The sequence below is a fragment of the Triticum aestivum genome, chromosome 3B (assembly GCF_018294505.1).
Source record: "Triticum aestivum cultivar Chinese Spring chromosome 3B, IWGSC CS RefSeq v2.1, whole genome shotgun sequence".
NCBI lineage: Eukaryota > Viridiplantae > Streptophyta > Magnoliopsida > Poales > Poaceae > Triticum > Triticum aestivum.
The window spans coordinates 331,394,682-331,407,350 of NC_057801.1; the positions used below are offsets into that span (position 1 = coordinate 331,394,682).

The 12,669-nt window shown below is 41.9% G+C and overlaps 1 protein-coding gene across 6 annotated transcripts; it reads left to right on the forward strand.

Moving 5' to 3' along the window:
• The first annotated feature begins 2,353 nt into the window (after positions 1-2,353).
• Positions 2,354-12,360, forward strand: LOC123069827 (probable protein phosphatase 2C 3). Of its 6 annotated transcripts, none has more exons than XM_044492761.1 (8): positions 2,354-2,745; positions 3,176-3,347; positions 3,440-3,593; positions 4,153-4,216; positions 4,370-4,477; positions 4,642-4,767; positions 4,906-5,138; positions 11,927-12,360. In XM_044492761.1, the coding sequence occupies exons 1-8, from the start codon at positions 2,419-2,421 to the stop codon at positions 12,285-12,287; spliced, it is 1,545 nt and encodes a 514-aa protein (XP_044348696.1). In that variant the 5' UTR covers positions 2,354-2,418; the 3' UTR covers positions 12,288-12,360. The 6 variants fall into 6 exon arrangements, with proteins under 6 accessions (XP_044348696.1, XP_044348699.1, XP_044348698.1 ...); XM_044492764.1 differs by lacking the exon at positions 11,927-12,360 and adding an exon at positions 10,008-10,306 and having other exon boundaries at positions 2,357-2,745; XM_044492763.1 differs by lacking the exon at positions 11,927-12,360 and adding an exon at positions 7,957-8,182 and having other exon boundaries at positions 2,357-2,745.
• Positions 12,361-12,669: the final 309 nt, after the last annotated feature.

The following is a 12,669-nucleotide window of genomic DNA, read 5'->3' on the forward strand; positions in this document are numbered from 1 at the left end:
GCCGTTTTTTAAAGTCTATAGCAGAAAAAGCTGTCCGGACGTCCGGACTTCTACCCAGATCGTCTGGCCTCCACCCAGATCATCAGGGACTAGACCCAGATCATCCGGCTTCATCATAAACCTTCTGTTTGTTTTTGGTGCTTTGATTTCCCGGCTGATCCGGACCCCGACCCATATGATCCGGCCAAACATTGCTGCAATACGCGGTTTTGCCTGTAACTTTTGCGTACGACCTTAGATGGGGACGAGACGAAGAACTTTGCAGTTGTAACTTTTTCCATCAGAGGTCATCTTAATTAGATTGCATGCCATTCTTTAGACTGATGTTAATACATGCATCTCTAAGATTGTCATAACTTTTTCATCCAAGCTCCGCTTTGGATCATCTCTATATCTATTTCGATCGGGTTGAAGAGAGTCATCCAATGGTGACATGAAATCATATATTTGACCTCATCTTGCTACAACCTCAAATCACTCTTTGCGATCATGCCATTTTCGAGCGTCAACAGCCTCTATCAGAATGCCCATCAGATTTCTATGGGGATTCATGCTATTATGAATAATTTTGTTACCGCTTCTTGTCCAAACGTGTCCATGAAGAAAGGGGGTTGAAGTATGCCATATTTGGTTTTTATCAAATTAAATGTGATGCATCTTTTGATCAGGATCCTCTTAGGGCACAATTGGGATGGTCTTGCGGGACGATAAAGGCAAATTCATTGTTTGGGAATGTAAAGATTAACCGGTGTGCAAATGTTCTTATGGTTGAAGTTTTGGCTCTCAGATTCAATTTTTCTCTGGCACAAACAAGGGATGCAATCGCCTTGTTATTAACTCTACAATATGAAAATCATTGATAGTAAAGAATGAAGAACGTTCGACAGGTATTTTTTATTTTTGTAAATTCGAGCATCATAATAAGTACCCACTCAGTTTTAAAATAAGTGACTCAACTTTGTACAAATCTTATAGCGAGAGACTTCAAATGAAATTGTACGATTCCTCATGGTCATCAACGATGTAACTGTTATTTTGAATGAATAAATTCTGCACTTCTGTTTTTTTGAACGCACCGGTGCTGCAAGCATGAAGCCATAAAAATGGCTAATTTTTTTAAATAATACATTTTTTTATTAATTTTCATAAATATTACGCTGGATAATTTTTTTTTAAAAATAATACACCATCGGCCCGCTGCAGGCCGACTGGGCCTAGTCGGCCCACAACAGGCCGATTGGATTCCAGTCGGCCTACAGCTGGCCGACTGGCCCCTGTCGGCCCACTGTGGGCTGATTGCGTCCTGTCGGCCCACTGTGGGCCGACGGGAGCTAATTGGCATAAAAAATATATGTTTAAAAAAATATTAATCATGTAATTAAAAAATGTTAAACGTGTATAAAAAATGTTCCTGATGTATACAAAAAATGTACAATATATATGCAAAAATGTTGACATAAAAATATGTTTTGAAAAGTGTTAAGCATGTATTTAAAAATTGTTAAATGTGTGTATAAAAAATGTTCCTTATTTATACAAAACATATAGAATGTGTATGAAAAAAAGTTGATACCAAAAAATTATGTTTGAAAAATATGTTTGAAAAGTTGACATTTTTCCAAATACATGATTAAAAATTGTTAAATGTGTGTATAAAAAATGTTCCTTATCTATAAAAAAAATATAAAATATGTATGAAAAAAAGTTGACACCAAAAAAATATGTTTGAAAAAAAAGTTCCAGTTCCATACAAAAAGAGCAACCAATCATATTTTTTTCACAACCTTCATTTTTTTTTCACCAACTCACCAACATAATTTTTTGGTGTCAACTTTTTTTCATACACATTCTATATTTTTTGTATAAACAGGAATATTTTTTATACACATATTTAACAATTTTTAAATACATGATTAACACTTTTTAAAACATACTTTTTATGTCAACATTTTTGCATATATATTGTACATTTTTTTATACATCAAAAACATTTTTTTATACACGTTTAACATTTTTTAATTACATGATTAACATTTTTTTAAGCATATATTTTTATGCCTATTTTTTTGCAAAAACAATTAGCCCACAGAGGGCCAATTAGCTCCAGTCAGCCCACAGTGGGCCGACAGGACCCAATCAGCCCACAGTGGGCCGACAGGGGCCAGTCGGCCAGCTGTAGGCCGGCTGGAATCCAATCGGCCTGCTCTGGGCCGACTAGGCCTAGTCGGCCTGCAGCGGGCCGATGGTGTATTATTTTTTAAAATACCCAGGGTAATATTTATGAAAATTAATAAAAAAATGTATTATTTAAAAAAAATAGCATAAAAATGGACAAAACAAAACCGCGTCTCCCGGCTTCCCCACCGTTCCGCGTGCACTGTCAGTCCCGCCTCGATCCGATCGGCGAAAGGAAAGGGAATGTCATCGTCGTCGTCGGCGGCGGAACAGCGTCGCCACCATGCCGTAGGCGGCCGCGAGCTAGTGCCGCTCGCGGCTCTCATAAAGGAGGAGTCCCGCACCGAGCGGCACGCCGTCACTCGCAGCAGGATCTGCGCGCGTGAGGATGGAGGAGTAGGAGGGGAAGTTGGGGAGGCGGAGACGCGGCGGCCACTGCTACGGTATGGGTGCGCCGCGCAGTCCAAGAAGGGGGAGGACTTCTTCCTACTCAGGACCGACTGCGCGCGCCCCTCTACTTCCTCGTCCTCTTCCACCACCTCGCATCCCCCCACCTTCGCGGTTTTCGCCGTAAGTCGCGTGCCCTTGTGCTTGCTGAAAGGTTGCTGTGCGGTCTCTAGATGCGGTGGTGGTTGTGCCGCGCGCGTGGTTTCGCTACCGTGTGCACTTGATCCGTAGCTGGGGTTTGAGCCCGGGAGTAGCTAAATAGTTAGGTAGTGAGCTTTGGTTCGCTGTTTGAAGCTACTGCAGGTGCATCGGCTGCTTGTATTTTTCCTTCTCCCATCTGAGGTCGGTGATTTGTAAATTGATGTGCTCAGCTATATATTCTGATTTGTTGTAGTCATTTGCAGCCTTGTTTTTGGTAGGACCTAGGGGTGGCAGTTTATGCTTGAAAATCATATGTAAGCCATAGCCGCATACACGTGTGCGCTATAAAGTAGAATGCTCTGGTTGAGGGTGGACTAGTCTATTCGATAATTGGATGTTCCATTGTCAGCAGGTTCTTGACGGGCATAACGGCGATGCCGCTGCAATATATACAAGGGACAATCTGCTCAACCATGTCCTGAGCGCGATGCCACAGGGTCTTTCACGGGAGGAGTGGTTGCATTCTCTGCCCCGTGCACTTGTCGCGGGATTCGTCAAGACCGACAAGGAATTCCAAACCAAAGGCATGGTTCTGTCACTTGTATTTGGCGTTTTGCTGCAGCACCATAAGTTACGATGAATGTTGATGAAATTTCCTTTTGCCGCCATGTACCAGGCCAAACTTCGGGCACAACTGCCACATTTGCGATAATCGATGGCTGGACTATCACTGTTGCTTCAGTTGGCGATTCTCGCTGTATTTTGGATGCTCAGGGTGGGGCTGTTTCTTTGCTTACAGTTGATCACCGACTAGAAGAAAATGTCGAGGAGTGAGTACCAGCTGCTTACCAAGAATGTGCATTACTATGTTGTTTTATTTGGAGGGTTTTGCTAGTCAGCAAACATTCCCCCCCTGCAAAGAAATATAAACTGGTAAAAATGGAGTAGCATGATGGGTGTTTTCCTTTCTTGTATGTATTCTGTATTGGATGACTATTTTTTGTTGGTGCCTCTTTGATTCCTTGACACTTTATTGTGTCCTGCGGGATTCAAAATGTTTCATGTGAAAGTCCAGCAAATTCTCGTTGAACCTTTGAATGTTCATGACACCTCTTCGATTCTCACGGAGTAGGGATAACATAGAAAAATGTGGAGATACTATCAATAGATTAGCATTTACTCGACTGGTTATCTGAGTGCAGTGATGGAAGGGGTGGGGAGTGAAAAAGTTCATTAATTGCAATCTTGGTTTCAATGTTAGCCCTGCATTGTGAAATTTCAAGTAATAGCATTGCCTTGTATTCTTTTTTTTGTTAATGCCCAAGCACTAATACGTACAAGTAATTGTTCATCTTCACTTCACCTAACCATCGAATAAAATGGTGGCAGGAGGGAGCGTGTCACAGCGAGTGGAGGTGAAGTTGGAAGGCTTAGTGTGGTTGGTGGAGCAGAGGTTTGCTCTCAGTTACTACCTCTTTCTGTTAATGAAGGGCATTTAATATGTTTGCTTTTGGTGCTGTTTAAGATAGATCTGTATCCTATACGTATTGGTTAACTTTGGAATGATGAGCAAACATGCTAAGAATTTGTGTTGGCTCGTCTTTAGATTGGTCCACTGCGATGCTGGCCAGGAGGTTTGTGCCTATCCAGATCCATTGGAGACATAGATGTTGGTGAATTTATCGTACCTGTTCCTTATGTCAAGCAAGTGAAGGTACTTCTATGACATGTCATGAATTGCTCCAACTTCTCCTCTTCAGAATATTATAATTCTATATATATAAACCCATAACTTGCTGTAAAAATGCCATGCCTATACTTATCTGCCATTGCTAGCCGGGAATGCTTTCTGCTTGATGTGTTGTTCATTTTCCATAGTTGTCAAATACTGGTGGGAGGCTTATTATTGCTTCAGACGGCATTTGGGATGCATTGTCTTCAGATGCAGCTGCAAAGTGTTGCAGAGGGTTGCCTGCTGAACTCGCTGCCAAGCAAGTAGTTAAGGTAAAACATTTAGCGTGACTTCATAGTTTGCAAGGTGTTGTGTTACCATTGGTGATGCTTCTAATGGTCACAAATTATTTTTCTTTAATAACCAGACATGCTCTTCTGATCAATTAAATGTGTGAAATAATTCTTTAGGAGGCACTCAAGACAAGGGGCCTAAAAGATGACACGACATGTGTCGTTGTTGACATAATCCCACCTGATCAAACGATACGCCCTCTATCTCCACCGAAAAAGATGAATAAGTTGAAGTCCCTGATTTTTAGGAAAAAAGCAAAGGACCAGCCCAATAAATTGACTAAGCAGCTTTCTTCAGTCGGTATGGTTGAAGAGATATTTGAAGAAGGTTCAGCGATACTATCAGAGAGGTTAGTTGTACTCTTGCTCATATTTGTTTCACTGTCTTTAATATGAAGTTGATATGTGTATTTTCAGTACTTCCGTGCTGAAGGCTGTAAGTAATGAGATTTGTTGTGAACCATGAAAAAAACACACAAATGTCCTAAACACAAATCTAGCATGGTAACCACCAACCAGCCACATTGTATTCCCATGGCCAAATTTTACTGGCTGGATCACTGGCCACTCCAATTTCTTTTCCTGAGTAAACGTAAAGCTTGCGCCTCGATGCATATGTGGTTTGGGGGTGTGACTGTTCACATTGTGCATCATGAAGCCTCTTTAGAGCCTGTGCAATATCTTTGTCAGATGTAATCAGACTTCAACACCGGACTAAAATTGAATTCATATTTTTTCCCCATTGAGAGTTGAAAATTTAGGTTCCAGTATTGACCAACCGAATTAGTCCTCGCTTCGACAACCCCGTAAACATGTTCACCTTTATGAAGTTACGCTTGTCAAATACAGTGCACCAATAAAACCAGTGAAATTAGACCTACTCGGGCTGAGCCAGAATACTGCCATTCAAGTGGGCCTTTAATATAGGTAATTTTGTTTTTTAGCCTCTGTTAACCGAAAAAACTGAATAAACCTGTACGCAGGGATAATCCATTGATTCGTATGCTAAATCTGAATGCCCCAACTGCCCAAGACCTGCTTTCCCAATCCCACATCAGCCTTTACTTCCCGCATAGCCGAACAGCAGCATACCCGATCTTTCTACTCCCTCCGTTCCTAAATATTTGTCTTTCTAGATATTTCAAATGGTCACCACATACGGATGTATGTAGACATATTTTAGAGTGTAGATTCACTCATTTTCCTCCGTATATAGTCACCATCTGAAACCTCTAAAAAGACAAATATTTAGGAACGGAGGGAGTAGTACTTAAACGTGCTGGTGCCTGCATGTGTAATGTTAGTTACACGCTAGCAGTAGGAGCGTTGTTTCCTGCCCTTCGCCTGCTGCTGCAGTGCTCCGCAGGAACCTGCTTGTTTGTTGGCTGTTGCACTACTTTTTGTAAGACTGAAGTGTTGAAGTCTGTTTGTCAACGTCGGGGAGCTTTATGTTATGCTCATGGATGGATAAACTATGTCACGCTGAACATTACTGTTTGTGGTGTTACGCTGTCATAATTTTGTTAAATCTCTGTCAAAATGGTTGAATTTGCCTCCTGTGCATGTACATCCAAATTGGTGTTAATCGAAAACCAAACAAAACTGACAGTTAACTGAATTCTTAGTTTCCAGAATTTGAATGTAAATTCCGGTTTCCCCTTTTCACGAACCGAACTTGGTAAAAAACTGTTTTTGGGTTTAAACTGAAGGCCCACATGTAAACAAGCTTGCTATTTCTTTCCAGTGTTCAGATTGTGTTTTTGTTTTTGCCATATGTGGTTAAATCTATTGAATGTTGGAAGTTTGTCCTGAACAATTCGATTATGCCTGAACTTGCTTTACATAGTAAAATCATGATTTTACTACCCAAAGGACCATTCTGGTTATTAACCTGCTAGTAGCCCTATTTTTAATTAGCAAATTACCCATCAAATTACTGTAATCATATGTTCTCTTTACTACTTAAAAAAGACATAGCATTCAGTATTTCACTCCTCCTGCGTTTCACTCGATGGCTTTTACTTCTCTCCCTTCGTCCGCCCCCCTCTACAGAGGTTTTAATTCCCTATCCCACCCTGTTTTCTGTTTGAAAACTGCCCCACCACCCATGAAAACCGCCCATAGCAGACCTGGCAAGAAATATTTGCCCTAGACGCACGATTGCCCCCATGCTCCATCGTTACCTGGCTGCGGCAGGGAGACGGACCTCGCCCTCGTCGCTTGTCCGCCATGCCTTGGTCTTCGCCGGCGGTGCACCACGAACCTTCTCATCAGCGATTGGATTAGCACCTACAGACCGATGTGCCGTATCAGTCACATCGCTGGCAGGTCGAGCACCGTGGTGGAGTGGAGCACGGTGAGCCCAGCAACGCTAGGAATGCTGTGGTGTTGCAGTAGAAGAAGGCATATCAGCGGTGTAGGATCACCTGACGAAGGTGGCGCTGATGACCAGTGTAGCCAGCAGTACCAGGTCCTTGCGCAAACTTCCCCATGAACATGTACTCTTCCGACGTCATTTCTGTGGGCTCAGTTCCTGAGAGCATACACATCACGTACGTACATGCTAGAAATTTTATTTACCGGCTTCAGCTCTTGATAGAATACACAGCAGGTATGTACGTGCTAAGAATTTTGGTGGGTAATCAATCTTAGCATTTGTTAGGAGATTATAAATGACACAATAACTGATTTTTATCTATCCCGAGAACAATTGAATTGGCATCGCTCAACTGCAAGTGCAAGTAGGCTCACACAACTTGTAATTAAATGCAAGTCACTCCTGACCTATTTGAACCAGAAAATGTCATGAACATAAAAACAGTAGTAACTTGACAGTATAATAAGATAAACTATTGTTACAATTTCTGTTGTAACAAATTGAAGTTTCTGTTAGCAGGGCGAACTTCAGTTCATTTGAACCAGAAAATGTCATGAACATGAAAGCAGTAGTGACTTGAAAGTACAATAAGCTAAACTGTTGCTGTAACAAGTTGAAGTTTCTGTTAGCAGGACCAACTTCAGCTCAGGTGTCAGAAAAAACTTTAGTTCCGGATTTAGGAACAATCAGTCAGCTTAACTCGAGCTAATTTGCACATTGAATTACAAATGTAATCAAAGAGAGGTAGGGATGGAGGGCGCTGGCTGACGTCGCTCGGGGGACTTGAACAGGAACTTGTGGCTGATGTGGATGGAGATGGACAGAGTTGGCAAATGGCGCTTGATGGCTGGACACTGGCGATGGCCGGTTGTGGGACGCTGGCAATAGCAGCTTGAGGACGGGGGCCTTGGAGGTGAGGTGTGCATCCGCCGTTTGGGGATGGGTTGGCTTTGGATTCGGCATCGTGTACACTACACTGCCACACTGGTGATGGTGCAGAGAGAGAGAGAGAGAGAGAGAGAGAGAGAGAGAGAGGGGGGGGGAGGGAGGGAGGGAGGGAGGGAGGGGAACCAAAGAATCCCTCTTAATGAACCGAAGAATCCCTCTTAATGAGCCGGATGTGTCATTGAAGAGGTGGTGAGCTTGGATTGCGGAGAACCGAGAAGTGCTTTGATGGGGGAGGCAGTAGACAGTCCCTCTTAATGTTCATGAGGATTCTAAGCGGATATAGTAGCCATGATTGGTGTTCAACCCCCGTTGCAACACAGATGCAATTACCTAGTAGTTTAAACATTGTAATGGGTTGGAACTTTAGTTTAGAACAGCCTTTTTCTCCATTTCTGTTCAACTCAGTGCTTTGTTTTACTCATTGGTTCTAGAAGATGATGACCCGAATGTACTTTCATTTGTCAAGTGGAATGCCATTATAAAAGAATGGTAAGTTGATGTACTACACTGGACAGGTTGGGTAATGACTCAGGTAGTCGGAGAACATCGTCAAGCTTGTTTACATGTGCCATCTGCCAGGCAGATCTTGAACCAAGTGAAGGTACATCAGTTCATGTAGGTTCAGTATTCTCTTCGAGCTCTAAGCCATGGGAAGGCCCTTTCCTTTGTTCTGATTGCCGCGACAAGAAGGATGCCATGGAAGGTAAACGACCGAGTGGCGTGAAAGTTCTGTGATCAGTTACAGTCAACCACCATTGTAGCTTCCGCAAACTCTCACCTTATTATTCATAGTGAGCATCCTTGCATTACAAAAAATTGGTTCAATTTTAGGCAACTTGGGTCGTTTAGGCTGCATTTTTATTTTATTATGCGGGGAACTAGCCAACATTGTAAGTAGAACTTGGGAAAAGGATTTGTGATCTTGAACCAACAGCAGCTCGCTTCTCGCGAGTTGAGTATGATAATCCTTCTTTATCTGTAACTTGATGCCTTTGCTTGTGAAATCTCTCACGTTTTTCTATGTCCTTTTAAACATAATGTCTTAACATTTTCACCTGAAGGCTCCGTCTATACTTAAAAGTCTGTACCAAGTATATGTAATATGCAAACTCCAAAATAAAAGGATCTTCTTATCCGGTGAATGTCAGCTGGGAAGCATGGCAACTGCAAATGATTTGCCTGGCAATTTATGTTTGTCAAGCACGGCAACTTTAGTTGGCGAATATGGCAAAATCACTTCCGTTCATTTTTTCTGCCAGGATTTTCCGTGATTGCAAACTAAAGTTATCATCCTTGCAACAATATAAATTGCCATAAAAACGTTTGATTTGCCATCTTCTCCAAGAAAACTTGAGCTGAATAGCATTACCGGAAGAAAAAAATCACCAAATGTTGCAAAACTCAAGTCTAGCTACTCCCTCCGTAAACTAATATAAGAGCGTTTAGATCACTACTTTAATGATCTAAATGTTCTAATGATCTAAATGTTCTTATATTAGTTTACAGAGGGAGTACTTTTTTGTGTGAAAACGCAGGGAAACCTATCGGCTTCTTCACAACATGCGGAGACCCACGTGTCCCACCTTATCTTTGCAAGGACAACTCCATCGCTGTTCATCAAATCATCCTTAATGTCTCAAACCGTGGTGTATCAAATTGTCCCAAAATGTCTGGATTGGATCAAATTTGTCTGAACCGGTCTGGAAGTCTGAAATCGCATAAACCGGAACCAAACCTAGTACATCACCATGAGAGAAGGCCCCCTCTGAGATTGGATCTCTCTGTTTCATGGCTCTGCGCTACTTTTTTGATGCGGATCAGCGTTTCTAAATAGCTAAAGATTCATAACTTCAATTAGGCCGAAATTTGAAAAGTTTTTTTTTTGATATTGTAGGATCGTTCTTGCTGTGGAAGGAGAGCCTCAGCCGACTTACCGAGCCTCTACGTGCCCCACCACATGACCACGAGGCGCGAGGGCACTTGGTGCGTCCCCTTGGGTCCATCTTATGGTTGGTGGAGTCTTTTGGTCTAAAAGAATTTTGATAAAATGTTTAGATTTTTTTTGCTCTAAAATTTTTGGCCTGAAAAACAAAAACACTGGAAAACAGGAATTGGCCTTTGGCACTAGATTAATGTGTTAGTCCAAATAAAAATGATGTGAATATAGCATAAAAACTTTAAAAATTATAGATACATTTGAGACATCAGGCGTCCACTCCTTCTAGTCTCGTTGGCCATCGTCACGAGCTCGGCGCCACAGACACCGTCACTGACATCCAACTTACGCTTATTCGTATTCTGACCCGAGTGATTATTGTTTCTCCGCTTCTTCGCTGAGATGGCTCAACACAGTCCTTGCCTCACATGATTAGATCTTCCTCTTCGCCATTCGCATAGCGGTAGCAATCTCCATCAGTCGGCTTAGGGTAAAAATATCTGAGTGACCAAGCTTTATAGTCAAATTACGATACTTGACACCTTGCTTGAATGCATGAATTGCTTAAATTGCTTGATGCACAGTGACATTCTCCACAAAGTTATGCAATGTAGTACGTCTTTCTCTGATGCTGAAACCCAAGATGGTGAAGAGCAGGAACCTAGTCAACATAACGATAATAATAATAACAACAAGTATTATATTGACAATGATGCTCCACCTAATGATGATAATAAACCTGAAAAGGAGGTAGAAGTAGAACCACAAGTTGACATATATGATCCACCTTCTAAGAATAAAAGATATGATAAAAGAGATTATGTTGCTAGAAAACATGGCAGAGAGAGAGAACCATGGGTACAAAAACATATGTCTTTTCCTAGTAAGACACTAAAATCTAGAGATGGAGAGGCATTTAATCAATTTGTTGAATTGCTTAGACCTCTATTTCTTCGTGTTCCTTTGACTGATGCTATTAAGATGCCTCCTTATACTAAGTGTATGAAGGATATATGTTTCAAAAAAGTATATAAGGATATTTTTACTAATAAAATAAACATATCCAAAGCTGAGGTATCCACTATGCTTGCTAATTATTCTTTCAAATGGAAAATACTTGAAAAATTAGGAGATCCAGGGATACCTACTATACCTTGCTCAGTTAAGAATAACTATGTTAAACTGCCTTGTGTAATTTAGGAACACGCGTTATTGTTATGCCCTTCTCTCTTTATAAAAGCCTTGATATGAATAAGTTGAGATTTCTTTGCAAAAGGCTGATAAAAGTACTGCAATTCTCATTGGCATTTGTGAGGATGTCCCTTATACGCAGATCCAATGGTGAACACGACCGTTCTGACCAATGGTAACGCCGAAATAGCCTCATAGGATCTGTCAGCGACACGACATCACTCTGACCCAGTATCATCGGTTCAAACGTTGCTTTCACTACAACAAAGCGCGCAACCTTTGGAGTCGCCTGGTACCAAGCTCTCACGGGATATAATCTACTCAACCACGCTAGCATATGCCCGGCCAAAGACCTCTGTCCTATTTGGCAGCCCCCTCTGTGTACCCTGCGGCAAACACCCGCTCGGCCAGTGACATGACATCGCTGGGACCAAAGACCATCAGTTTAAATGTGAGGCTCACTGCAACAATTCACACGGCCTCACGTAGCCTTCGGAGCTGGATGGTGCCAATCCCATGGGGAAATATAATCCACTCTGCCCGTTTGATGTGGACATAGCCTCTACATATACGACCAAAAATATTATCCTCATATACAATAATCAGGTGATTTGTATTAATAATTATATAAATTACTATTTTGTTACTCGGAAAAGAAATACAACACTTTATTTTATTTTATGTAGAATAAAAGAATACTTTTACAAGCCCCGTGTGAAAATGTGGAGCAGCCACAAGTGTGTTCGTTCATGTGCATGGAGCACATACATATGTGCATGCATGCCTTCCATCATTGAACCATCCATCTCATCCATCATGCATGCAGTGCAAGGAGGCAGCACTACAGGTCAGACAATTTTGTTTTGGTTCAATGTTTCAAGAGGAGTAACGTGTTGGTCCAAAGGACTTGGTGCGCCACCCCACGACGGGCCAACACGTCATCTAGTCAACCGAAGCAAGCATGCAGTGTCCGGCCTCTGTACGGTACGGCGCCTGTGGCACAGCGAACCGACTCGGACCATACGTCGTTCTTTAATAAATACCTAGTCTACATTAGGATTTCAGACTCGATTTTTATTGTATTGTCTAGCCATCGCTACAATTTGACAGATTCACATTGAAACCCTAACTTCTGATTTAGTTCGTGTGCTTAATTTTTTATCCGCAATTTCAGATTGCAATTCGCTTTTGTTCTTGCCGGTTCTTCGATTGCTTGCAGGAACTTGAACCTCGTTTTTCAGGTTGATCGTGCCTATGGCAAGGTCAATAAACATCTGGGATTGGTTTAGCGATTGTCGAGGTGTATCGTCAGGTACGGTATAGCCGGACCGTCAATGTCAAAATCCACCAAATCGATAGTTATCCTCACTCTCATCAAAAGATTAGGCCACCGTCACATCAAGTGGTATCAATTTTCAGGTTCATCGAT

Coding starts and splice junctions, on each gene's coding strand:
- LOC123069827 (XM_044492761.1), top strand. CDS start 2,419: ATGTCATCGTCGTCGTCGGCGGCGGAACAGCGTCGCCACCATGCCGTA. Junction 2,746..3,175: donor CCACCTTCGCGGTTTTCGCC/GTAAGTCGCGTG, acceptor CATTGTCAGCAG/GTTCTTGACGGGCATAACGG. Junction 5,139..11,926: donor TCAGCGATACTATCAGAGAG/GTTAGTTGTACT, acceptor TATTTTATGTAG/AATAAAAGAATACTTTTACA.